The following is a 27281-nucleotide window of genomic DNA, read 5'->3' as shown; positions in this document are numbered from 1 at the left end:
TATTTTTGTTACTGTGATCTACTCAGATGCCTGTTTTGTGTTTTTTTTAAATGAAGCTTAATTAATGCGGGAAATCTCTCACTCGGTTCTCTTCGTAAATGTACAACCTCTCTCTGAGCTGCCCTACTGCAGCAGTCGTGGGTTAAATGCCTTGCTCGGGGGCCCTTCAGCGGTAAAGGTTTCCAGTTGTAAACCCATGTGTTCGCATGCAGTTTGCCAGCCAGTGTTCCCCACAGAGTTCAGCCAATCTGTGTGTGCTGAGAGGCGTGATGGAGTTATGAGCTGAGCTAAGGGCAGCGGCTTGATGATGGACGAGCCGCTGACAGCTCAAGGCTGCGGTGATGTGTGTCTCAACCAGCCAGTAAATGGAGAGCTAGCAGCCCAGGCCCAGAGATCATTTCTTAACCTGTGACTGATTCCACACACACATGAGAGGAAAAGCAATAGCAGGTAGCTCTGTATTCTGACGATTCCGAATCCTACGCTGTTGATCTTTTGCATGCATTACAATGAGTCATGTGAGTGCTGATGAGCCCAGTAGTCATGGTAGAGTTCACTGGGCTTTCTTGTGGGATTCTGTTTGCATACTAAAACTCTCTTGTTTGTTGATTAAACGCAGAACATGCAAGAGAGAGTTTGATGTTCGTCGGCCAGAACGCAGCACAAATGTAATTTATATTCAAACCAGGGACATTGCAGTTATTCCCCATTAAGCAAATGATCAACCGGGGTTTAGTCATGACACAATGCTTTTTCTTTTTTAACTTTCTCTTAGCGTTCATTCACTTAAGTAAGTTTAATCTCATCAAAACAAACCAAGCATATTAGCTTCAATTAGGCAAATCTCCCATTTTGGATTCAGAGGGAGCTTTCCTTCTCTGTTGGCAAAGCGTGGCTAAGAGCTATTATTGGAGATTCATTACAAATCCCCTCGCTCCAGTAAAGTATAATAAGATGTATAAAAAAAAAATATACAGTAAGATAAATGACGCAACTCTCTTACTTCTCCGTCCTGCATTGCCGCAGTAAGACTCTGAGGTCCCACATTCAATTAACTTAATCAATGTTAGTTCTGGGCACAGTGGCATTAATCTTAAGACATAAAAGAAAATTATATAGAGCCATAAAGCCCTGATGATTTTTTTTTTCTTCAAGAATAATTACCAAATGTATTTTATGTTATGTTTTGATCACACAAACCCCTTGCCAAAACATTACTTTGATATTTTTATTTGATTATTGCATATATATAATAATAATATATCACAAACTATAACATCATGAGATGAAAATGACATGAGATGCAGTATATTTTAGAAGAAAACTACACTCAGAGGTTTTCAGTCAGTATTAAGAAAATAGCACAATAGGAGGATTTTTATCACTTTTTTCCAAATACTTCAAAAAACTGTATTCCTTATTTTAGCCATAAATTGTTGAAAGAGTTGATGATCAGTAGCATTGATTACCTCAACCGTAGATACGATTTCTGGTTTTAAATCCTGCTTTTTTCTCTTTATTCTGTTTTCCGGTGGTAATTTCCAGGCGACCGCTGTTCCCTCACCGAGCTTTCTTTCATTTTTAGCCTCTCAATGATGAGGGGATGTTGTTATCTGCATAAGCAGGCTAAAAGCCTCGCTCTCCAGCTATGAAAGAAGATGATAAAGCACTGCAGTATTTTGCACTATGATATATTTCCTTTCTTTTAGGTCTCTGCTCTTATTATCTCGTTCTCTTGTGCCTCTATTGTGTGAGCTGAACCACATCCTTACTCATTGTTGCGTTGGTTGTTGATATACTTTGCCGGTCTCTTTAGCCGTCGTTGTAGCCTCTATTTAAAACAGAAACAATAAGTCCTGCATATTTCATCAAGCTTGTGCATTATAATAGTCAGCATCCTGACCTGAAAGACTTGACTTGCAAAAGGAGACTGGACTTGGACCTGTCCCCGTAAAGTTGAACATTGACTTGAGAATCACCCCGACCCAAGTCAACTAGGACTTGTCTTAATACACTTAAGACTTACCCTGACTACATTGTTACTCAACTTGGACTTGATCCTGATTTATTTCAACCTAAGACTTGACTTACCCTGACATACTTGAGATGCAACTCAGACATGTCCCCGTGGACTCGAGACTTGTCTCGGACTTGTCTCAATCATGATAACGATGTCTTGTTGTAACTGACTCGCTTCCTCTCCTCCAGCCTCTGAAGCTGCACTGCGAGCTCTGCAGCATCGTGTCCAGCTCTGGACAGATGTTGGGCCAGGCTGCCGGCCAGCAGATCGACCGCTCTCCCTGCATCTGGCGGATGAACAACGCGCCCACGCGGGGCTTCGAACGTGACGTGGGCCAGCGGACCACGCTGAGAGTCGTCTCGCACACCAGCGTCCCCCTGCTGCTGCAGAAGCCCCAGTACTTCTTCGGGCAGGGCAACGACACCGTCTATGTCGTGTGGGGGCCGCTGCGAAACATGAGGAAGGACGGCAAGGGCATCGTGTACAACATGCTCCGGCAGGCGGCTGAGAATTACCCTCAAGCGCGCATTTACGTCACCACAGAGGACAGGATGAACTACTGCGACATGGTCTTCAAGAAGGAGACGGGTAAAGATCGGTGAGTCACATCTTCATTGCTTTATGCGTTACTATTTTCGGCAGCACAACATTCCACGGCGGCGCTCCGATTGTTCGCTTTGACAAATTTGCCACTCAGTACTTTGGCATTCAGTGTTCTGCTCACTGCTATAATATCGACCTTGTCGATGATGATGCCGTGCTCGGCGCTCTGTGCTTTCCTTGTCTCAAATCCTCCCTTTCATGAGGGCCTTGTCAAAGTGAGTTCCTTAACTTTCCTTCTGTAGAGGCTCACGGCATTGGAGGCCATTTTCTCACGAAAAGCTTTTATTAGGAGCCTCAGAAGATGTGCAGCCTGGGTTATAGACATCAGCCAAATGCCAGTCTGGGGAAAATCCAGTTAATGAGGTAGCATGATTCTGGCAGTCTTTCTAAACACCCTGGTTACAGCCGGTCCCACAACTTCTTTGCCAGCGCCTTGGCACATTTTGAATTACCGGAAAAAAAACAGTTGAATCATTCAAGTTACAGATCAGCAACCTTGAAAGTTGGAAAGAGTTTGTTGGAGACATTTGGCAACAACATATGCTAAAATTGCACTCTGTTATTCAAAGAAAGACCCACCTAGCAACTCCTTTCTCTAGCGAGTCCCCAAAGAGAATCGCAGGTTAATGACTATGAGAGCCAGGCTCCAGGCTCGCTATTGTTTAGTACGAACCTCATTTCTCAGACCAGCCTCTGCTTATTTCCACAGAGCTCCGCACTTCTGCGTCTACCTTATGTCATCAAGACCTCTCTTAACTTCTTAAGAGGATTAACATGTTTGGTAATAGGCGTAGCATCCGGCTCCATTGTCTCGCTCCTATTCAGGACGGCAGGGTTAACACTGAATTTCGTTGTAGAGCGTCCGCGTTCAGCCTGCCTCAGCTGTTCCCGGAGACCCGCGAAGCACAGATAGAGATGTGGGATTAGTGAGGACAGCTCGGGGAGAAGAATCTCATTACAGGACACGACGCTCCGGGGTGTGATGCAGCGCTTCAATCATTACTGATTGGTAACAGTGACAGAAACTCAAGGTGCGAACAATGAACCGCCTCCGATGTGACCGTCTCTGAGAGGTTTCTCCATACGCCTGCTTCCCTGCCTGTCCGTCATGTTTGTCTGAAACGTGGCTGCACAAATACCAGTATTTAGAGGTAATTAGTGTCCATGGTAACAGCTTTTAAAGTGGCCTAAAAGATGCAGCGTATGTTTTAATGCATTCAGAGGGAGAGAAGGGAGTGACTTATATAATGATGTGTAGCTTATGCATTATGGTATCACTCCAGAAATAAACCACAGCTCTTTTAGTGGCTCACAGCCATGCAGCCTATTTTTCTTGAAGCAATATAACACTCTCAAAAATCTGAATCGATTTATTTCCTCCGCTTATCCATTCACAACAACATAACACACTCTCTTAAATGCTTTTTACTGGAGCAGCTCATCTGCCTTTACGCTGCCATTTGTGTGTGAGCGCTCACTGATTTCCTGTCACTGCTTGCCGTACGGTTTGATCCTCAGCCTGGCTGGAACAGTGATCGAACACAACTCTAATTATCCAGATAGCCGCGAGCAGCAGGGGTAACGCGTCGCCTCAGCTTCGACTTGCTGATCAGGTGTGATGCGATGCCGGCTGAGCAACCGTCTCTCAGCCTGTCCTCCAAAAACCACGCGAAAAAAAAAAGGGAATGAAACGAAAGAAAGAAACTTGAGGAGACTCAGAGGTGGAGGCGTTACAATGATCTGAACGAGGATGAAGAAGTTGAGTCACAACGCCAATGGCTCAGACGAGCTGATTTGACATCTGGAGCAGGTAGAAGAGGCCAAATAAGAGCATCAAGAGCCAAGAAGGGACTAATAAGCAGCTATCTGAATCCCAATGACAAACTGCGTGTTAATTCCAAGCAGATTTTAAGTATGTAAATAGGAAAAGCTCAGGTGTTACTAATAACATAAAAGATGGCTCTGTTTCATATAAGAGTCCCAGTGAGTCATGTATGGACGATACATGTCTTTTCGTCGATGTCAAAAGATCACCTGTGAAAAAGACCTGTTTTTACAGTAGGTATGATACACTCATTTTTGTATTATAAACTGTATTGTTTTGCAGTGAGTATACAAACTTTTTTTTTTTAAAGGAAACAATAAAATACACCAATGGACATCAGTCAAAGTGCAGTTTTGATTAACGTTGCCATTTAACGTCACAAAGAGAAAAGACAATGTTTTTTCCAAAGATTTATTGTAAATGTTTTGAGATGTTCTGTTCTGTTACGTCCTCACACTAAACAAATTATAATAATAGTAATTAAAAAAAAGCTTGATTTTTCCTGCCTAAAAACAAACTGCTTACATTTGGCATGTAGTATTGAATTTGCAGACAGTGGGAATGATAGAAACTGCTTTAGTAACACTTCAGGAAGCAAACAAAGAAGTATTGTGTGTGTGTGTGTGTGTGTGTGTGTGTGTGTGTGTGTGTGTGTGTGTGTGTGTGTGTGTGTTTCTATTTTGTGAGGTGTAATTCTGTAGTCGCAGTGTAACTGACGATCGTTGGCCGCGGCACAAATTTTGGATCATTTTTAACAAAGAACAAAGGCATACTGTGAATATGTCTAAATATACACACTGCATAATTTAGTGGCTTACATAGAATTGGAATTGAGTGTATGTTCTAAATATGAATAATGTTTAATGAGTCTCTTATAGGATGTACAGTGATTTACATTAATCTGCAGGAGATAGATTCAACGTCATCCTCATACACGGGATTCTGGGGATGAAAATTGTCTTTGTTTGCTGGTCGCAAATAAACATCTGTATTTATGTATTTTCAAACAAAGAGACAGCTAAGTCATCAACGTACACCTTCCTATCTCTCTATGGCACATCATCACGTTGACGTCCAGGGACATGTCTCGCTCCTCGTCCTACACTCTAAGCTCCATCCAAAAAGCAAAAAAAATAAAAAATAATAATCTGACAGAAAATAGGCAGAAAAAAAATGTCAAGCAACATCTAACAGGAGCCAAGACAATGAAAAGTCTGACCACAGCCCTGGATGTAAACGTTGTTGACAGCAGCTTAAACACATGATTCATGCGATTGCGCACTGCGGGGGGGGGGGGGGGGGGGGGGGGGAGTTGTACGGGCCGAAGCTATCCATTATCAGCGCTGCCTCCTGAGCCGCAGCCGTTGGCTGTCGGACCGTATCGGCGCTGGCCCTGTTAGCGGCGGGAGATAACGGACCTTACGACGACACAGAACTTAAATCACAGTGTCACTTTACAGCGCTGCCACCTGGGCCTGCGCGACCGGGGTCTCTGCTTCCTAGCACGTGCGTGTGCTTGACTCTTTATGTGTGTGTGTGTGTGTGTGTGTGTGTGTGTGTGTGTGTGTGTGTGTGTTCACAGTTGTGACACTGTGACACATAGTGTGGGCGGTTTCATTTATCCCCGTGAGTAACTGTTCATTCCTGTTGTGTTTTTAACCGTTATAAACGTCTTTACAAGGTAACTTTTGTACTTGTCAGTGGACACAAAACTCGTTTTTTTTTTGGTCTGGTCAGTCACACTGAATGCATTTTCCACCTTCAAAGCACCTTGTAATGTTTTAAATCCTGTATTGTTTTTTTTTTTTTATAGATTTGCGGCCTTCTTCTTCTTCTTTTTTGTTTATTGTTTCATTGTGGTTTGCCTGAAACAGAGGAACGTCATAACGTTTGAATGAGAGACAGAGAAAAGAATATGCTGATGAATTCATAATTATAATATTCATTGGTTGAATACAGGTTATTTTAAGATATACAGCTCTTTCACTTTAGTCTATTCCAGTTTATATTTCTACCAGTGACTCAAGACATGCAGCAGGAAATTAGATTCACTTGTTTTTAATGTGCAAACTTTATGCAGTCACGTTTGCGCCGCACTTGACTACCGTTCTGTAAATAAGAAGACGTGGACATCATGTAGCCGTTCCAGACCTTTTAGTCTTATAGACAAACCTTACACCAACATCCATTCCGCGTTTGCATACGGCGCCGCAGTTCATCTCGCCGCTCCTTTTCCCGTGACGGTCGTGTGCATCATAATAATGAAAAGCAGAGCACGAGAGATATAAACCAAATGAGCGCCTGCTGAAGAAAGTCATGGTCAAAACCTCCACAGGTAACCTTTTGATATAAGGAGAACACAGGTGCCATTTAGTTACAGCTCATTTACTTCTATGTACTCCAGTTTATATTACCCCCAGTCATTCTGAAGCGCATCCAGCATGAAATTACATTACTTGTTGTAACGTTCAATATTTTAACGGTGTCTCACATCCGGCTGGAAATGAACTCCCGTTGAGATTTTGGAAATAAGACGACATGAATGTGACAGTAAAGGTGACGTGTTTTTGAGGGATTATTTTCTGATGCCGACTCTCGTTTGTCAGATGAGAGCGGGCAGAACGTAAAGCGAACTTTTTAAAACGAAAGCTCTTGACTCTGCAACAATATAATGAAATAGTCTGACAGAGGAAATGATCTCTCACACCGCACCAGAATCAGTGGCAACAAACCGGAAGTCGGAGTCGTGGCACAAAGTGACACACGAACACAAATGATCTTTTAAAGGGCTCGCTGACGCCTCGGGTTAAAAGAACAGTCTGACGTAAGAACCAAAAATGGATGTTTCATCAGTAATTCATCATCGGGGGGGGGGGGGGTGAGTCAGTCTAATCGTAGTTGAACTTAATAGCAGATGCTCCACTCTCGCGGGCCTCCAAATATGTGGTGAATTTCATTTTAATCTGTTTTTATTAGCGTGAATGTCACGGCTGTGTAATCATGCTTCATAATCTCCAGCCGTCCACTTCATATCAGTGTAAGTACCCCTGGCAGTCGGAGCACATTCATCCTAAAATAGTTCAAAACACCATTCAGTTCAACAGCCTCTCTGTGTTATGATGATGCTCGGAGAGATTCGGTTCAATATTTGTGATTGTGAACAGCTCTTTATCTATCTTGTCACGTGTCGCAGATCTGAGAAAAGGACAAGGAAACGGGAAAGACGTAGAAGGGGAAAGCACCCTCGGGGATTTTCTTGGAATGAGGGAATATTTTCTGGTTAAAAAAACTGATAAGATCTCTGTGGAATTAATATTTGAACGCTCAAACAAAAACACATTTGGATACCAAAAGTCTGCTGTTCACTGACTATGAAACTGCTTTAGGTTACGCTCCTGATTATGCTCCAAGTTTTGGCTCTACGGTTCCTGTATACTAGGAACGTTTCGCTGTTAAAACTACTTTTACTTCGATCTTTTTCCATGCTTTTGTGCCGAAGTGGCTAATGGGCTGAATTTTTTTTTTTTTTAAATCGGTCCAGTATTGAGCGAGAATGCTGCGTCTGCATGGAACTTTTGGGTGAGCGAGTGAGTGATTTGTGCAGCCAGAGTCAGACTCTGTCAGCTCAGCTAATCACACAAAGAAATGGTTGTCAAGGCCTTCAGTGGGCGTTAGGGATGCACAGATCGACCCGCAACCTGCGAGTCCCACGGGTTGACTTGTGTGTGAAGCGGAGTACCGAGTTTTTTTTATGCTCTCTGCTAGCATTGTGAGTAAACGGTTACTATGGGCGAACAAACGAAGAAAAGTACAAATCCACAGAACTGCCAACTGATTGACGTGATACAGGTGGATGCTAATAGAAGTGAAATCTCCAATTACCCCTTTTTGCCGTAGGTGCCACCAAAGAGAAAAAAACCCTGAGATTTGATGTCACTTTAAGGCTGCAAACAGTCTTACTCTTTTTCATCCGTGTTGTTGAATTTAAAAATCCTTCCACACGTTTTGTTTTTTTTCTCCGATGGTTTGGACTCTTGATCATCTGTTCCGCTCGGCTCACTGCTTTCCTCTGTTTCGTGTGATGGAGAGAACGACAATGGCCTCATTTTCTGAGGTCACTGCTCTTAAACACTTGTTGATTTCAGTTAGATCGCAGAGAAATTTCCGAGAAAATCACTTAATACGTAAACCCAGTTTCACTTAGCAGAGATTGAACTATCCTCTTTGTTACAGCCCCACTTCATTGTGCTTTTACGTTTTGAAAAAAGGAACGCGTTCGGTGCAGCTTTGAAGTGCGTGTGATATTTCACACAAAGCAGCTGAAAATTGCGGCCTGACCCTGAGATATTCTTACTCGACGTGAAGCAATGTGACAGAAAGCTCTGGACTTTGTTGTCGCAATCTGCATCCCGATGTGATCAAGAGCAGCAAATGGCTTCGGTGTCAAACGGCTCCCCGCCAGTGCACAGACGTTTGTTTACAGTATGTGACTGTATCTATAATTGCTTTGTGTATTGGATGTCAAAAGAAGGAGAAACCTGTAGAAGATTGAAACACAATGTTTCCACAGAACCGTAATTTCATGCTTATCACGACGAGCCGTTTAAAGAGAACAGAGAGCGAGAGGATTCATTGTGTCTCTCTGCACATGGAGCCACGATTCCCGCCGTATGCGGCCCTAAAAATATGCACCGAGCGTGTTGCTCTCCATCATCCAAAAACAAGAATTTGTCACTGAGCAAGCGTGTAATGACATTACATTTTTGTTGAAAGCTTGTAATTGCTGTGAAATTATCTTATTAAATGAAGTCAATGGAAACCCTGAAACACAAACACCCCAGCGTTCTGGGAGGCTGTTCATCAGGTCAAAACCGGTCAATTCTGAAGAACGAGGAAATCGTCGTCCCAAAAGGAAGAGGGGATCAGCGACTCATCACTTTCTGTGTTCTCGTGACCCCGTCTGAGTAAGAAATGAGGCGGAGCGAGAGAAGCAAACTGTCAGCTGAAGGCACAGTGCAGTCTTCCATTTCCTTAAAAGCCGTTTGCATTTGTGTCCTAATGATGTAATGACACTCGGAGGATGTTAGAAAAACTATTAGTCGAAGAGGAACATTGTGTTCGTCACTGGGTTTCCATTTGGATCGTCAAAAAGGGAGAAAAAAAAATCCTTTTACCCTCCATCTGTGTATTAGTGGTGTTTATTCCCAGCCTCTGTATTCTGTACGCACACTTTAAAACAAAATGCTGAAATGGGCAAAGTAATTAAGTATATTTATTCAAGTGCTTTTCCTAAAGGTGATCAATGAGAGAGAGAGAGAGAGAGAGAGAGAGAGAGAGAGAGAGAGAGAGAGAGAGAGAGAGAGAGAGACTTCATTCTCTGCTCATGTAGCCATTACTCCTCTATATATGTCCTTTGAAAATAGTCCTTTAATGCCTAATATAGATAACCATTTAAGTAGGATTTTGGTACTGGTACTTAACTTTAATATTTATTTACATGTTGTGCTACTTTATACCGCTACTACAATTCAGAGGCAGATATTGTACTTTTTATTCAACTTAGTTGATACTTTGCAGATCAAATAATAATATATGATAATATAATACACATTATTCTTTATAATGAGTACTTTTTCTTCAGCTGAAGTCCAACTTTTACTTAACAGTAATTCCACACTTTGATATTGCTACTTTTCCTACCTCTGATAAAAGACCATAGTATAAGCAACGCTCTATGGACCATGCTGATAGTTTCTTGCCCCTCGTCTTTTTCCAAATGAATATTTAATCTTATTGACACTCTGCGGCCAAAAGTATGCGGACACCTGCATGTGATTGTCGAGCATCTAATCCAAGACCACCTCCATTAATATGCTGCAGCAGCCTCCACTCTCCGAGAAGGATTAACCACTAGAGTGCTTTTCCCTCCCATTCAGCCACATGAGCATTAGCGAGGCCGGGCACTGATGTTGGTCGATACGGGGGGCTTATAGTTTTACGTCAGGGGGCTGCGGCTTAGCTTTGAAGCCTGCACACATAGTAGCCAAAGCGCTGTGATTGGTTAGCATGCGCTGCTTGTGTCAAGTCGACCGGTCTGATACTGGAGCAGATTGTTTATAGTGAAGACGAGCATTAAGCAACTTCAAAGAAGGTTCAATTCGCTGCTAAATTTCCATGAAACACAACAGGGATTCCACTATTTTTGCCTACTGGTATTATGTGTGTGTAGCCCACTGTTGCTGTTTCTCTACCAGCTGGGCGCTAACGCAGGTAGGCGTGATGGTTAGCCCGCGGCTGCAAAAGTAGTAAATGCATTTTGTGTTCTGCTTTGTCGCCCCCGATTGAATAACCTCCACTGGCTGAAATCTCCCAGAAAACACTCCTGCATCACTGGTCATGTAGGCTCCCAGCCCCACCTAATAAACCTTATTAGATTAACTTGTGGCCTCAGAAAAACAACACTCTACAGATATAGAATAGCCTCATAACACAAGGGTGCATGAAGCGTCTATTGTGTGTATTAAGAATATTCCTCTGCACCACCGTCACCGAGGCAGTTTCTTGCATATTTATGCATTTAATAAGAATTATATTGTCTTTAAAAGGCGTAAGAGGATGTAGAGTTAAAAGGACTTGTATAGCGCCTTTCTACATAGGGTTGCATATCAACTAGACCTGAAACTATTTGTAGAATTTTTTTTTTTTGAGACTGTTAATTGAAAATGTCAACTGTTCTCTGGTTCCAGCCTCTCAAATGTGAGGATTAGTAGCTTTTTTCTCTTTTTTTTAAAAGGAAGTCTTTCAGGTTTTGGCCTGGTAATCTGAGAAAACTGGACATTTGAAGGAGTCAGCTTGATCATTTGTCGACTAAAATCATGAAAATAAACCCCAATATCAAGACGGTGTTGTAAAAGTATAAATGATAATTTAAATGTAAAATGAATAACATTTTTATTAACATATTCACTTGCCCCATATAACATTAAAGACAAGTGGTGTATGCATTGAAATGTAGATACAACGGTATCAAAAAGAAACAGAGAATATTAATATGAATTTCCAGCAATAGTAATGGTCTGCAAATATCTTTCGTCTTCACATCAATTATGCGCACCAATGGCTTTGCCCTCCTCTTCCCTCTCTTCCTCTTCATCTCCCAGGCTGGTGTTTGACACTTAAACTGCAGCAGGTACAGAATTTTAAGTCTCCCGACTGCGCGGATAGCACTCTCTTTACATGTTTCATGGATCCTCTAACACCCTCTGACTTGAACAAGATTTTGCCTGATGTTTAGGCCGGCTAAAGACGTGTTTCTTCATGCTTGCTGTTCTGTGGGATCACAATCAAATAATCGGCGGAACGGGCCGCAACACAAAATGCAAGAAGTGCGGCATAATTCGCTCTGTGATGTCAAGTAATGCACTTACTGGTGCGAGCTGGACAAAGATGGATCTCCTCTCGGTGTCCTAAGAAAGGAGAATGGGTGCAGCCATAATGCTCTGAGCAAGATCAGATGTAATGCATTCTGTCAGTGACGTTCTGTTACATGTTCAGCTCTAAATTGGATGCGAACTAGTCACTTCAGATTATAGTTGTACAACTCTGTGTGAAAAGGGAAGCAATCACCTCTTGGCAGCAGTATTAAAATCTGCTTGTAAAATTGTCAAACCTTCATCTCCCCCAAACGGAGCGTCGCCTGTTTTTTGAGAGTTTCTCAGCCAGCAACAAATAATACTTCAGCCGTTTTGCTTTTCCTGACAAAACACCAGCTTTTCAATCAGCTAATGCAGCGCATTACTGCTTCACATTTTGTTATCCATTTTCAAACGCATTGACACTCAAATCACAGTAATCCCGGTGAGAGAATACAGTGGCGTTGTTGTATTTTCCCCCTTCTTCTTGTGCGTCTGCAGAGCTGTGTGAAATTAGATTGTTTACTTTCTGGTCAGCTTTCAAAGCAGCGCCCCAAAGATTTGGAGGCTTTCAAGTCTCATGTTGATGCACGCCTTACTAAAACTCGTACCATACTGTATTATACTCTGCATTTAATTGTGCAACTTGGCTTAGCATTAAAACAACGTTACACTCGCTGAAGTGTTACTCAAGATACAAAATGTTCTATTCAAAATATCTACACTGTATATATTTTTGCTTTTAATCCAGAATTCATTTTGTTACAGAATAAGGGACATTTTTCAAAAGGAAGTCGTTTTATTATAAATTTGAAACTTTATATTCAGATTTGGAAGACGTAAGTAGCCTACTCATATCCTTATCCGTCATAAGATACAAATAAATGGATGGATAGTTTTCCTGTGCATGAATATCTATACTGTATCTATGCTGTATATGCAATCTAGAAACTAAATCCATAAAGATGTGGCATTGTATAAATGTGTCAAATTAGTGAAAGTCTTCGACATTAAAGGAAGAATAATCACTTCATTATTCCGTCTGTCACACCTTTCACATTTCTGATTTGTGTGCAGCATTCTTTACCATCCTCGTAATGTGGTGTGATGAACATGAAAATGCAAAATCACGGCAGCGTGTTGCTGTAAGCCTCCCGTAAAAAAATAAATAAAAAAATAACAGGAGCGGTGCTGCATTGTCGGAGCGAGAGGCTTTTGCATATTAAGGTCGTAACACATTTCTCTGCGAGCAGCCATAAATCTTCTTTACTGTAAGAGAGGGGACCCGGTGTGGCTTAAGAGCAGCTTCAACAGTCAGGGAGAGCTTAATAGTGCCGTGGCTATTGGACTTTTGCTTGGGATTACTCCCTATTGTGAAGCTCTCTAAGGTGTGAGAGAGAAGCCGGCTCTAAATTATTCAACAGGACAAGTGAGATTAATTGATTATTGAGCTTAAGATCAATGACAATCAGTAGTTCTGTGTGTAATTCTGGGTCTTAGGTCTTTGTCTTGATCTCTGTCCCTGGAGAAATCTCTTAAGTTGGTCCTCATCTGTTTTGCTAATCCTTGGTTTTACTCCCCTGGTCTTGGACAGGCATCCCATTAACATGTTGGATAGGCTGCAGAGCTTTCAGAGTCTGTCATTTACCTCGGGACTGTTTTACTCCCTCTGAAGTTTTTATTTTTTTTATTTTTTTGAGTCGTAAAAGTCTTTTGCCAAACCGCTTCAAACTCTTCTGACCTTCCACTGCTTGTATTTCTGCCAAATAAATCTTCATAAATGGTTTATGACTCTTATGCTCAGACACAGTGTTGTTGACGCTTGGATTCTCTTTGAGTGCAAAGACTTTAAGTTGTTATGTTGTAAAGCCTGTTCCTTATGTTGCTGACTTAAATTGGTTAAGAAAACCTCTCAACCTGCATGAAGCTTTCATTTCCAAGACACTTTATACTCACTTTGAATAAAACATAAATCAGACTCCTCTCTTTTAGCAAAATAACTGCTGTTTATTCCTGTGAAGTGTGTTAAGTTCTTGGCGCAGGTCTTGGATAGTGATGGGATTCTTTTACTGGAGGCTTTTTGTCAGTGATTTAATATGTGAAGCTAATAGGTTTATAAACCACGAAGTCTGTGTTTCCTTTTTATCAAGATATTGTTCTGTGAATTGCAGAAAACTGTTGCATGAATAACTCAATTTTACCGTTCTGAAGTGAAAACACTTCCAGCTGGCATATACAGTACAGTAGTTTGCATTCAGGTCTGAATTGGAGCTGCAACTACCAATTATTTTCATTTTTGATTAATCGCTCAATTAGTTTTCTAGTCTTTTAGTAGAAATTAGTAAAAAAAAATGTCCATGACCTTTTTCTAAAGCCTAAGGGGATCCAAAATTAAAGATTTTAGTCGACCATGATTGAGAAGAGAGAAATGTTTCACCTGAGTCAAGAATTTTGGCATTTTTAGCCACACTAGCATCATAGCTCCAGAGATGTTGGTCAGTCAGTCCACCGCTTTGGGCCAGACTACAGGGACCACCAGGCATCCCGGTTTGTTTAGTGCTAATTAGCCAGTGTCACCATGCTAACATAAAAAACTAAGATTGTGAAAATGTTAAACATGTTAACGGCTAAACATCAGCATGTTAGCATTATCTTTGTTAGCATCTTGTCGTTAGCATTTAACTCATAGCACCACTGAGAGCCGCTAACATGGCTGTAGACATTTAGTCTTGTTGCTTTACAAATTACTTAAGTGATTCATCAGTTATCAACATTGTTCTCCATTGTGCTCCAAATAAATAAGACTAATTGGTCTATTTTTCCTTTTTTGGTTTGTGTGCAGAAGATGTAACCTACTCTTAAAATGAACTAGAGCTGTATTTGTTGGGCTCTTAGGTGATCAGACAGTCTGACAAAAATAAATGCATAGTTTCACTCAAATACAGTTTGTGCTGCTTTTTAAGCCACTTTATTCTGAAAGGTAAGAATAGAGATTAAAGCCATAGTACACACAGTAGGCCTACAGGAGATCCACACTGACTTGGACACATATTGATTATTGCAATTAAAGCCATATAAGCAGAAAAATCAATGTTGTTATTGATCTTTACAGTTGAAGAGATGACAACACCAAATAAAGTCAATATTTAACCAGTACGAGGTACTTCATATTAGTCTGGATTCCGGTTTGGTGCAGCAGGAGAGGAGAAGATTTCTTTAAATGAGGTTGTTGTTGACAGGTGGATTGTGGGAAGATGGTTGGTTGACAGGAGGCCTGTTTCCATGACACCACAGCACATACTCATTACCAGCCCACGAGTCCTCCATGGGGAAGTTTTGTTGGATTCATGTTCCCTGGATGATGTAAAACATAATTTACAACAGAGTTACAAAGTGCTGTAAATACATAAAACAGAGCAAAGAAATGAAAGTCATCGGAAGAAGAGCATCAAGTATTACAGGGGCAATTATTAATATGAATGTAAAAACAATAAAACATATTTGTCTGTTATGCTGTCGAGGGTGCGGAAGCCAGAAAAGATTGTTGTATTAACACGAGCAATCAGCTAGTGGGACTTTTTTAAGGACTTTGGAAAGAAATGGGAGTTTTGAGACGGGTCTGCAGTTGTTAAGTTGTTTAAGAAGCAGGTAGAGGACTGCATTTTATTTAAGTGAAATAACTATTGGATGGATTATCATGACATAAAGTTACAAACATCCATGTGCCCCAGAGGATTAATTGTATGTAATGTGATCCATTCACTTTTAATCTAGCGCTCATCCTCAGCAGACAATTATTTTGGTTTATGTATCAACAAAACTAGTGGCATTGTGGTTAGTGCTAATTGTCAAATGTTACCATTCTCACAAGCTAAACTAACATAATGAACATGATTACACACAGTACTGGCACAAAACATGAGCTATTGCTGACTAAAAATACTGAAATTACTTGAACCCAAGTAGGAAATAGTCATTTCATTCATTATACATCGCTGAGGATTAACGTGACAGCTAAATGCCCCAAAACACGTAACAGAAAATATTCTTAGGGTGTGTGGCACATTTCGATTCACTGTTAAGCTCTAACTGACTAATCTGGCTTTGTCTTTTAAAATGAGAAACAAGGTTATATAATCAGTTTAAAAGATCTGCCCAGTTGTTTCAGACGAAACGGGTGAGAAACTTTGAAGTTTAGCGTGTGACTGAGAGAGAGGAATGATATCTGTGGGCAGTAATTGTGTGGAATCAACACGGGCATTTAAGTGCAATCAGTTGAACTCAATTAAAATGGAAATTATATTTCAAAATTATTATTTTTCCTATTGTAGAATCATCATCTTACTCTCATGGAGAAAATTATGTCAAATGTTTTCAAAGATTTTAAAATCTAATTTTACTTTCCATCAAGGGTAATGGCAGCTGACAGCAGACTTTTTCCGGAATAAGCACACAGTTAATTATGATTTATTACCAAAGCTATATGCAGCACTGTAAAGAATTTAATCCAACACTAAATGGCTGTGATTTATGAATTATAACAACGCAATCTAAGAGGCAGGTAAGACATAATCATGCATTCATTTCGACCAAGGACACAGAGGAAGAAACGATGCTTGTAAAGCAGACAGCTCAGACAAGTTCTCCTTAACCTAAAAAAGTATTTGCCTCAGACTCACTGGGGTGCTGTGAAATTAATGAGAGAAAACTGCTGGGGTGGTGGTGGGCATAAAAGCATCAGACGCCTTCTTCTGCACTGAGAGAATTATTAAAGTGCCGGTTGCCAGGCGGAGATGAGGAGATCAGTGGAAACCGCTCGCCGTGAGCTCTTTGCATGTCAGGAGAGGGCAAGGATCGCTGCGAGGATGCAAGAGGGAGGCAGAGAGGGGGGGGGGATGCGTTATTTTTTTGGCTTTCCACATTTTACACCATCTGCTCGGTCATTTGGGTGTCTTTTTTTTTTTTTAAGACGCGACAGGGGACAAGTGTTGCGAGTGTAAAGCAAGTTAGGGTGATGGATGTTCTCCACATGCAGAGTGTCAGTGAACACAGCAGCCGGGATCATGCTAACAGCACAGAGACTCTGCAGGGGAGTAGGTGTCAAGAAATGAGAAGCAGCAGCTCTCCACCTTCTCCCTCCTCGTAGATGTAACAGTTTACAGGACTATATAAAGCCATAGATCTCTTACTGTACCATCTTGTCCTCTGTTCTCTCCTCCGTAGTATTCATAGAATTAGATTAACATGAATAAATCGAAGCAGCGCTATTAGAGTAAACAAAAGGACGCTTGGTCTCGGAGGTAAAGAAAGTAGAAGCGTATGAAAGATGTGGTTTTAATTTTAAAAAACAATCACTCACATCAGTTGTGTCATTATGATTATCATCATGTCAGAATCAGTCCTCTTTAATAGAAACTCAATAATGAGACATATGACAGGATTACGCTCATGATATCAGACTTGATTATTATTTGGTAACATTAGTCTACTTGGTTTAAAACAGCCGACCTCAGTGCAGGTCGGCTGTTTTAAACTGGCTTGATAATCTGACTGAAGATTCACTTATTCTTGTTTGTATGGGGTTGGTTTTGTTTTGGCATAAGCAATCAGTAGTGAGCGATGTATCCATCCCGCCAACATCATGTTCAGACAAGCTGTGACGATGCTGAACTAATGAAAATGTGAGTGCAAAAGGTGTGTGATTAAACAATGCAAACATTAATAATGCACAAGAAACATCAGACAAACTTTAAGATGAAAGAAAACATTCCAGAATGTGGACTTTGGCTACGCTCAGTACCTTAACCGTTAATGTCTCTGCCACTTTGCAGCATTTCCTTCAGGCTTAATGAGGCATATTTCACCGTTTCACCCCCATTTAGCTGATATTGCAGTTGTATGTTACCCTGAAATATCCGTCAGATGCCAACTCGAAATCAAGTTTGTCATTAAAGCTGATCATCGCGACATTTACCATCTCAAACAGGCAGACATTGGAGTCCACAAGCTCAGTGAGATCTCACATTAGAGAAGGCTGAGTAGTGATGACAGTGTTGATGAATATATGTAGCAGCAGCAGCATGCTTCGATGATCTGACTTTTTTTTCTGGGACACTTCAGAAAAGGTTAAGAATACATTTCTACTCGACTGTTTTAATTGTGGGATGGTTTTGTCGGCACAGAGTCCTCAGTCCTGTCCCTCCTGGTTTCCATCACCACTAGAATGGAGCACAACTTGACTCCGGTGGCAGAAAGCTCTCTGTACCCAGGATTAGCTATTCAGTGACTACTTCACTTTACAAAACCCTTTTGTGCAAAATGTCACAGCAGTGTCACGACTGTTGGCTCTCTGCTGGGATATCAGCATCCAGAAGGAGAGTTCAGGGTCTTTCTGTCCCTTTCTACCAGCCCCCTGTCCCCCATCTTCTCACTCTGCTCATGTTGACATCTGCTTCAGGAGGACAACGAGGCCATTAACTCGGAGGAGAGGGGGAGTCAGGGAACAGAGGGTCACAACTGAGAGAGGGGTAAACGGAGTGGGAGAGGAAGAAGAAGAAGACGAAAGTTGAAAGGGTCAGGGAGAGAAATCGTAGGTAGAGGTGATGAAAACATAGAGAAGCAGAAACAGGAAATAGTAAGAAAAAAAACAAGGTTCATTGGAGAGAGAAAATGTGAAAACAGCTAAGAATATTGAACCAGAAACAAAAAGATCCCCTAAGGAATAAAATCCAATATCATCAGGCCCTAAAGTACTACACAAAGCACTAATCCTCAAGAAAAGAGATCGTTACGTATCTGAAGGCAAAACAATTGAAGCATTGAACCAACTGTCTTTTGGGGATTTTACTTTTATTTTAATAAAGACAATATAACAAAACTGAGGGAAAGGGAATCATTTACCAATTTTGAATACAAATATTTTAATGTTCGTCCATAAAATAAACCACTTGTAAAAAAAAATGGTCCAAGACTGTCAAAACCTTCTGGACAAATGATAAGCTTTAACAGGAATTCAAACTGCAGGTTCTCAAGGCTGTAAACATCCTAACATCCAGTCCTGTGCTGCACAGAAGCTCACTTAAAACTGTTCATTCTTACTGCTATACCTATTCTACAGATACTTAAATACTGGCCTTTCTTACTGAACACAATATCAAATAGAAGTTTTACTAAAACGTGAAACTTCACACCACATTTACATCCATATACTAAAGTACTGCTGTATGCCGATGATCCATTTTTTTGTTTGTTTATTCGTTTTTTTTGTCTTTCTTAAAGGTTCATGTTATTCTTATTTTTCCTATGTCTATAAATCCCATGAAATGTTTGTCTCTCAATACTTGACTTCCTTATATTCTATAGTCTGTTGCTTATGTTTACGTATGTCTACAGAAGACATAAATCTTTATATATTGGTCACAAATATATGGTATCTCATAAAACAGTGGGGCACTGTAGATTTAAGAAAATGTTACTCAAACCGGAGTAAATAGTGCATTTTTAGACTATTTTCAGCAGCAGATTAACACACAGTTGGTGGTCTAGTGTGGGATTTACTCTAAATGAACAGTGACCATGTTCATTGTAATGGAAGGAACAATGGAGATCTGGTGGTAATGTGGTTTAATGCTACAGTTTCCAAAATATAAACTATTGTCCTTTTAATAAAAAATCTGGTAATAATTGCCCTTTTTCCATCATTCTGTGAGCAACCGTAGTCTGAGTCTGCAAACAGCAAAAGTAAAAGTAGTTAGTTACCTCGCTGAGAAAGTGTGCAACCTGTCGCCTGCAGCGCTTCATCCAACAGCTCACCGTTTCTGCTCCTTCTTCTTCACTTCTTCAGCTTTGCTGTCAAGTATATAGCTTTTAGAAACAAAATCTGTATCTGCAGATACGTCCTGGATATTTCCAGGAAATTGGAATCGGCAGGTCGGACTTTTAAAATAATCTAAATCAGCCAAGAATATTTCAATCAGTGCATCTTTAAATACAGCCTATATTAATATAATTATCATCTTATTACTGTTAATACAAATTAAGTGTGTGTGAATAAATCACCATCTAGACTAAGTTGCACTTTCCAAATTTGCAGGACCATCAGAGTGGAATCTTGGTGATGGCCTCAGAAAGGTGAAATAACAACAACATCAAAATCATTATGACTCAACAGATGTATTTACTGTAAATGAAAATCTTCGAAGTGGCCACATTTAACCATACAGACAATATCTGCTAATAGGATCAAATCAAATTGGTTTTGATCTTTTCATGGGATTTATCGAGTAAAATAAAAATAGACAAAAAAAATAGTTTGAGCTTTATCTTTTATAGTCATTGAGCAGTACAGTCATGGGCAGTTAGTGTTCCAGAGGAAACATGGTCCCAGGAAAATAAAAAATCAATATATTGTATCCATATCTTTCCTGTGAGAAACAGCAGACTTGTTTTACTTTGAGACAGATAATGAAGTACAGTTTGTAAAAAGAGAACATCAGGAGAACTTTGTTATCATGCAATCAATTGTCTAAAAATATAATTTATTTAACAAACCTGTAACACAGAGGACTTCATTTTCTTCTTGATTAGCTTATTTCTTTGTTTTGTCTGATTTCATTAGTTTAAGGACTCACACTTGTGTCGAGTGGTTGATTGCATTGATTGCACCTGTTGTTCTCTCTATATAAATAGCATGTGTTGTTCAGGTGCCGAATCCTTCAGTTTAAGATTACATCTGCTGAGTTTTTTGTAGAATAACTTCCATATTTGTAGAAGAAGAAGCATCTTTTAATTTAGTATCTTGTACTTTCTTCTTGTACCTCAGTAGACATTAAATCACTTAAAACCAGCATCTGTTAGTGGGAATTGGATGCGTTTGGGTTCTACTTAACACGACTACGCTCTATGGAAGTAGTAAAATAAGGGGGAAAGTAAAACTAGAGTCAAATTTAGTTTCTTTTAAAAGTTTTTTTTCAAAATGTGGCATGTGGTGAAGAGGCAAGTTAAAAAAATAAGACCAGTACAATGTTGGACTCAGATGCTGGTTACAGGTTATTTCACCAGAGGCTAAACTGAGCACCAGATTCACCACACCAACACCAACACCAACACCAAAACACAAACAGAAACGTTTAAAACAAAAAAAAGTGTCTTAGCTCAACTAAATAAGAGGAGAAAACAAACTGTACAACTAACTGTCATGCTATTTGTTCTTCAGAAATCCAACTAATGAAATATCTCAAAAATGAAAACACAAAATTGAATCCAAAAAAAAAACAAAACAGGAAGGAAAGAGTGAAGACATGAGCAGAAATAACATGTTCTGTGCTGAATACACAACCATTACAGCAAAATATTATTGAAGTTTTGAAAAATTTACTCAGGGCTTCATGACCCTGCCAGAAAGTGAAAATCGTCCTTGGTTTAGTGTGCAGCCCTAATCCAACGTATTTAAAATGTATTTCTATAATTTGCATTATTCACTTCTCAGTCTTTGACTTGTGCGTTTATCGTCATATGCGCCGTTAAAAGTTTCCCTTGAAATAATGAAATTCTTCCTTTGCCCTCCACTCTGAATGCCGTTTACATGGAAACACAAGTTATGAGGAAATAAATACAAGGAAATTAATAATGAACACTATGTACAATGTGAAATATACAGAATAAAAGATACACTTTTGTCCAAAATTCTATGCAGATGGTGGGTGAATGTCTGTGAGGCGAGTCAAGGGCCTGAGGATAAAAGCTGTCCCTCAGCCTAGAAGTCCTCAATTTCCCATTTCTGTACCTCCTGCCAGAGGGCATAAGTGTGAAAAACCTGTATTGAGAGTGAGTGGAGTGTTTGATGATGCCGCAGGCTCTTCTATGGACTCTGCGGTAGTAAATGTCCTGCAGAGATGGTAGAGGCAGCCTGATGATCCTCTCTGCAGTCTTTACCGCTCTCTCCAGACGTCAGTGGTCCATGGTGACTCGCATGAACTGAAAACACACCGTGAAAAGGGTTAAACTTCGAAAAACACTCCCAGAACCGGACAACGCCATGGTAGCAACCTGTCAATCACAAGCTAGCCCGCCCTAAAGCATACCCTGCTTGACTCTATATGGGACCATTATTTACTGACTGAACATCATGCCGTCTTGAGGAAGGCCTGAAACTAGCGATTGAGACCATTAACTCAGGTTGCCGCCTCCTATGAAGCCACATTGTGAAAAATGCTCCATTCTGACGCTAAGCAGCTATAATGTTTATGATTTATGTTTAGGTGGCCGTGGCTAAGTGGAGAGCAGGGCCGCCTTTCAATCAGAGGGTCGGAGGTTCCGATCCCCGGCTCCTGCCTCTACTAGTCTCATGTCAATGTGTCCTTGAGCAAGACACTTAACCCCAGAATTGCTCCCGTAGCTGCGTCTACCGTGTGTAGATAGATACTGAATTGTAAGTCGCTTTGGATAAAAGCGTCTGCTAAATGACCGTAATGTAAAGTAATGTTCACAATCTTAGTTCAGCATGTAAGCCAACTATCATAATCATTACCATAAACCAATTTGATTAACAATTTCACCAGATGATGGTGCAACATGAAAGACTAAAGGACGTTTCAGTAAATCTTCTGGGCATCAAGGATGTGTGAACCACATTTTGTGGCAATCCATCCAATAGTCAACCTCATGGTGACACCAGACAAAAAACGTCATATACTCTTTTAGTATAAACAATATGGTGTGTTTGTACATTACCATAAAACAAGAGATGAGTTCATAGTTTCAACAAAAGAGGGAGCATCTCTGCAGCATCTTGTCTTTGAGGGTGAAGGTCCCCTTCCCGGTTGTTATTAGCGCTGCATACTGGTTACAAACGTAAACAAAACTAGACTTGAAGAAAGCAAATTGTCTTTTTCATAATGCAGGTTGTGGAGGTCACCCCGATGCTTCATATTGCCTCCCGGCAGAATTAAGAAACGCCTCAGCAAGCCTACACGGCTGCAATGCTCATTCTCATCATTAAAATAAATTGCCGTGCTCTCTGGTCTGTGTAAGAAGAAAAATGTTACAAAAAAAAGCCCTGTTTTCACCCCGCGGCTCTGCTCTGGATGTTGTCACTGTGTTCATCCCAGAGGCTCCTTCGGCTGCTTCAGAGACACAGAGAGACACAAGATGTCGTTCCTCTACACACAACTTGCCCATGGGAAACGCAACGACTTCTGTCGCGGCCGGTTGTTGTATGAAGTAATCACTTAATAACGCACAGTCATTTGCATCAGGCAATTCCTGCCGGGAGAAGAAAAATAACATATCTGGATGTAGAAAGAGAAGCAAGGCTGCTGCTCCTGTATCTGTAGCTTGGATCAATTTTAAAAAACCCAACCTCTGGTAAAGTGTGACCTTGATAAAGAATATCATTGTGTATACCTGCTATATTTTGATGGTACATTAATGTGAAACCTCAACAACCTATGGCTGAGGCTTGCCTCGAGTGGCAATTTGTTTGAAGAAGAACATGAGAGACAAAAAGCGATTATGACAGAGAGAGAAAGATGGCTCATATAATGCCCACCCTCCTCTAGGAGAGGAAGAAGATCTGGTCTGGTCTGATGAAATGCTCTCTACAGATAAAGGATGGATGTGTGGCAGGGCCTGGGTCTCTCTCCACGTCAGAGCACAAACTGACCTGGTACGATGCTGCACTGATCCTGCTCTTTCAAAAACTGTCACAGAGTAGACATTAAAATAGTAAAAAGCATTTTACTTTTCCATTGAACACCAGGTTAAAATATAGCGTGTGACCACATGTGATATATATATATATATATATATATATATATATATATATATATATATATATATATATATATATATATATATATATATATATATATATATATATATATATATATATATATATATATATATACCGCTATCATACACTGAGATTTTGGCCAGGTCCCTACTGGAACAGAGATAATGTATCTCAAGAGAATTCTTGGTTAAAGGGGACATATCATGAAAAAGTCCTTTCAGTGCATTTACATTTATCTGGAGTGACTACCAAACCACAAACTGTGAAATCAGTTATTTTGTGCTCTGCCGAGATCAGAAAACATGATGATTCATCAAGCCATTCAGATTTGGCTCCCCGCCCCCCCCCTCACCCCATCACCCCATCTTAGTATCTCTACCCACAGCTTGAGAACTACCTTTTTTAAAAAGGTGAACCATATTTTTTTTCTAGCATTAAATCTAGACAGGGGGAACAAAATCAGCCTGAACTTTAGAGATGCTGATAGGCAATTTTTGTAACCGTTAGACTGAGCCAGACCAACTATTTCCCCCTGTTTCCAGTCTCTGTGCTAAGCACAGCTAACCAGCTGCTGGCAGTAGCTTCATATTTTACAGAGAGCACAGACATGAGAGTGGTATCGATCTTTTCATCTAAGTCTCGTCAATGGGTGGATTTCCCAAACTTTTAAATTATTCCTATACATCCATAGTCATGATTGAATTCTGAGCCGTCAGGTGCGTAACCCATCAGGTGTCTAGTTATGTGAATATTTGCATTAGTCTAATATTGTATTATATTAACTTTTGTCTGACGTGTAATCGATAATCAGTTTTTACAGTCAAAGTGATTTCCTTCCAAAGTCGGGGTCGACCTCTCACAAAGTAGTTGAGTTATATTAAGTGTTTTTGACAGCTGTCGTATCATATTTGTGCAGCTGCAGAGGCGCATATAAAGCACAGTTCGACTAAACCGGTCGTCACTCCGGATTTTCTCGCACACATGGACAGCTTTCCTGCTGTGAATGTCAAGTGCGAGTTATTGAACAGAGTCGGAGGTAGAGGAGTCTCGCTGATCCCTGGCAGCTCCTTAGCCTCTGGCGCTCGGCAGGTAAAGCGCAAAAAAGCTCCAGCTCAGTCAGACTTCGGGGATTATTTGCTTAGACCCTGCTCAGAGTGTCCGACTTAATTTCTCAAACACCCTTCATTTCCTAGTGCTGATAGTGCTGCGGCGTCCTGGCATGTCAGTCCCAATCACTCCTGCCTCACTTGACTCAGGTTTGTGTTGGAGAGAGAGAGAGAGAGAGGAAAAAGAGAGATTTAACAGAGCTTTTTACGTACTTTTTCATATTTGTTCAGCTCTGTTCATGCCCAAATACAATTCATTGTGTTCCATTTTTTCAAGAAAGCCATAGCAGTGGGGACTAAAGGGGATTTGGTAAAAAGCCAGGCAGTGTCAAGCCTGACCTCATGGCGCTTTTTGTTTGCTGTTTTTAAGTAAAAGGCTGTGTTTTTCTGCTTTAACAAAACAAGCAAATTGCATTTTCTCTGTCCTCCGGCTCTGGATGTAATTTTTCGCCTGCCAGAGCAGCTTCACACCGCGCCTTATCTCTCTTTTAAATTGGCCGCACAATAACGGCATCCTCTCTGCAAAGTTGTGCCATTATTATTGTCATAGGTAAACACAATGTCTGCTGAAGACCTTGAAGTCTGTCGGTCGGTCTCTCTGCGTCTCCACTTCCACACATTTGCTTTGAAGTTGTAATTATCAGGTCAGCAGATCCCTCCCCCTTTATTTATTCCACCAAGCTTCTTTTCTTTTTCTTTTTTCTTTTCTTGCTCCAGGACATTCAGCACACGTCTAGGGATGTGGTGCATGTGTGCGAATGTGTGTCTGCATTTCTGTGTGCCTGCTGCTAGAGTGGCAAATGGCTAATGAATAATGCAGGGTAATAGTGATGTGTTGACACCTCTGACGGCTGAGAGCTGCCGAGCTGTGTATCACTGATAATGTGCCATTTCCCTTCTGTGCTCCTTCACTCTCTTATTACAACTAATTACATTTTTTTTAAATATAATTTCACCTTCCTACCGCCCCCGTGTCAATGTGAGTGTGACAGAGTTTGTAAAACTAAAAGCTAAAGTACAATGTGCACTTAAAGATCCATTTTACTGTCTAAATTCATTTCAGCTTGTTTCTGCGGTTTCTGCTCGGTGGCTTTGGTGTGGTCTGAAAGGATAGTGCTGTATTAGAGTTTTTGGAGTCTGCCATCACATCCTATTCCCATCTCCTCCTCCTCTATAGCCAAAGCAGGGCTCTAGCTATTGCTAAGGATTTTTCCGATTGTGCCCTTAGTGTTTTTTTTTGTCTAGAAATAGAGGTTTTATTTTCAGCAGTGCGGTTTACGATTTTGTAATTTGCAGTTAATCCTTCTGAGTTTTTAAGGTCATAGAATTACTATTTTTAAGCCAAGAAACGATATATTACAGAAGACGACTACGAGTCTGCAGCCAAAGTCCATCTGCTAAAAGTGAACGAGTTGCCAAAGTTATCACAATTCATCCTGACGAAGGCATAAACGTGAGTACCGAAGTTAATGGCGACGGTGGATCAGTGGTAGAGCAGGGTTGACCTTCAATCAGAGGATCGGTGGTTCGATCCCCGGCTCTAGTCCATGTCTATGTGTCCTTGAAGGATGACATGTAGTGATAAAGTGCTTTGAGTGGTCGGAAGACTAGAAAACGCTACACAAGTACAGAATTACTATTTACCATGGCAATCCATCCAGTAGTTGTCAAGATACTTCTCTCAATATCACAAAAATAAAGTTGATCACAAAAGTCAGGAAGGTTCTGCATTTTGGGCACCGAAACATCTCTACAATTTCCACATCGACATTTCCATCCCTAGAGCCATGGAATTGGCATGGCTTAAAAACTGGAATTAATAAGCTATATTTAACTGTTTCTTATGATCGGGTCGCTATGATCTTCACTGAATGCTGTTGGGGAGAATCGAGGGCCACTTTGGACTCATGTTTTCTAAAATCCTGACAAACAACAATCTAACCAGGATCTAACTTATGAAACCTTTTTGAGTTTCCCTTAGTTGGCTCCATCTTAAGAACACATCCCCAGCCTGGTGCATGTCACATTTGACTTGTTAATCAGCAGGATAATTTGGAATAAGCAGAAGAACACACAGCTGAACTGATAACGATAAGAGCACCACCTACAGAAAGTCATGCTTCATTAACACAGGACACAGACATCAAGAGCATCATTCACACTATTGACTGATCTCTGAAGTGTAAAGTAGAAACACCAAAGCACCGAAGATAGGAGACTTACCTCAGCAGAAAGCAGCGGTAAGCACGCTGGTCATGTGACTAAAGAAGTCCATCAACAGTTCAAAGGTCATAGGTTTGATCACCACAACACATTTGTCTCTCAGCAGCGTCATGTCAAACTAAAAATATGGAATCTGCACAGAGTAAATGTTTCTCCTGTGTTACAATTTGACTCCCTTGCATTTAATGATGGTTGTCTTTTTGTAACATTTTGCAACAACTCTAATATATATTTATGGAGGTGATGAATGAAATGTCCAAACTACGGTCTTCTTATAATAAAACAAATATTTTCTGGCAGT

The 27281-nt window shown here is 40.6% G+C and overlaps 1 protein-coding gene across 1 annotated transcript in view; it reads left to right on the top strand.

The window, feature by feature from the left end:
* Positions 1–27281, top strand: part of st6galnac3 (ST6 (alpha-N-acetyl-neuraminyl-2,3-beta-galactosyl-1,3)-N-acetylgalactosaminide alpha-2,6-sialyltransferase 3) — a 67027-nt gene that overhangs the window by 30163 nt on the left and 9583 nt on the right. Inside the window, exon 3 of the mRNA XM_068701810.1 lies at positions 2209–2618. Within this exon, the coding sequence (XP_068557911.1) occupies positions 2209–2618 (410 nt within the window). The remainder of the gene's footprint in view (positions 1–2208; positions 2619–27281) is intronic.

This window comes from Cebidichthys violaceus, unplaced genomic scaffold (genome assembly GCF_023349555.1).
Source record: "Cebidichthys violaceus isolate CVI_PGR_0920_01 unplaced genomic scaffold, fCebVio1.0.p SCAF_8, whole genome shotgun sequence".
NCBI classification, from domain to species: domain Eukaryota; kingdom Metazoa; phylum Chordata; class Actinopteri; order Perciformes; family Stichaeidae; genus Cebidichthys; species Cebidichthys violaceus.
Note: the sequence above shows the minus strand (reverse complement) of the source record. Positions and strands in the feature narration are given on the sequence as shown.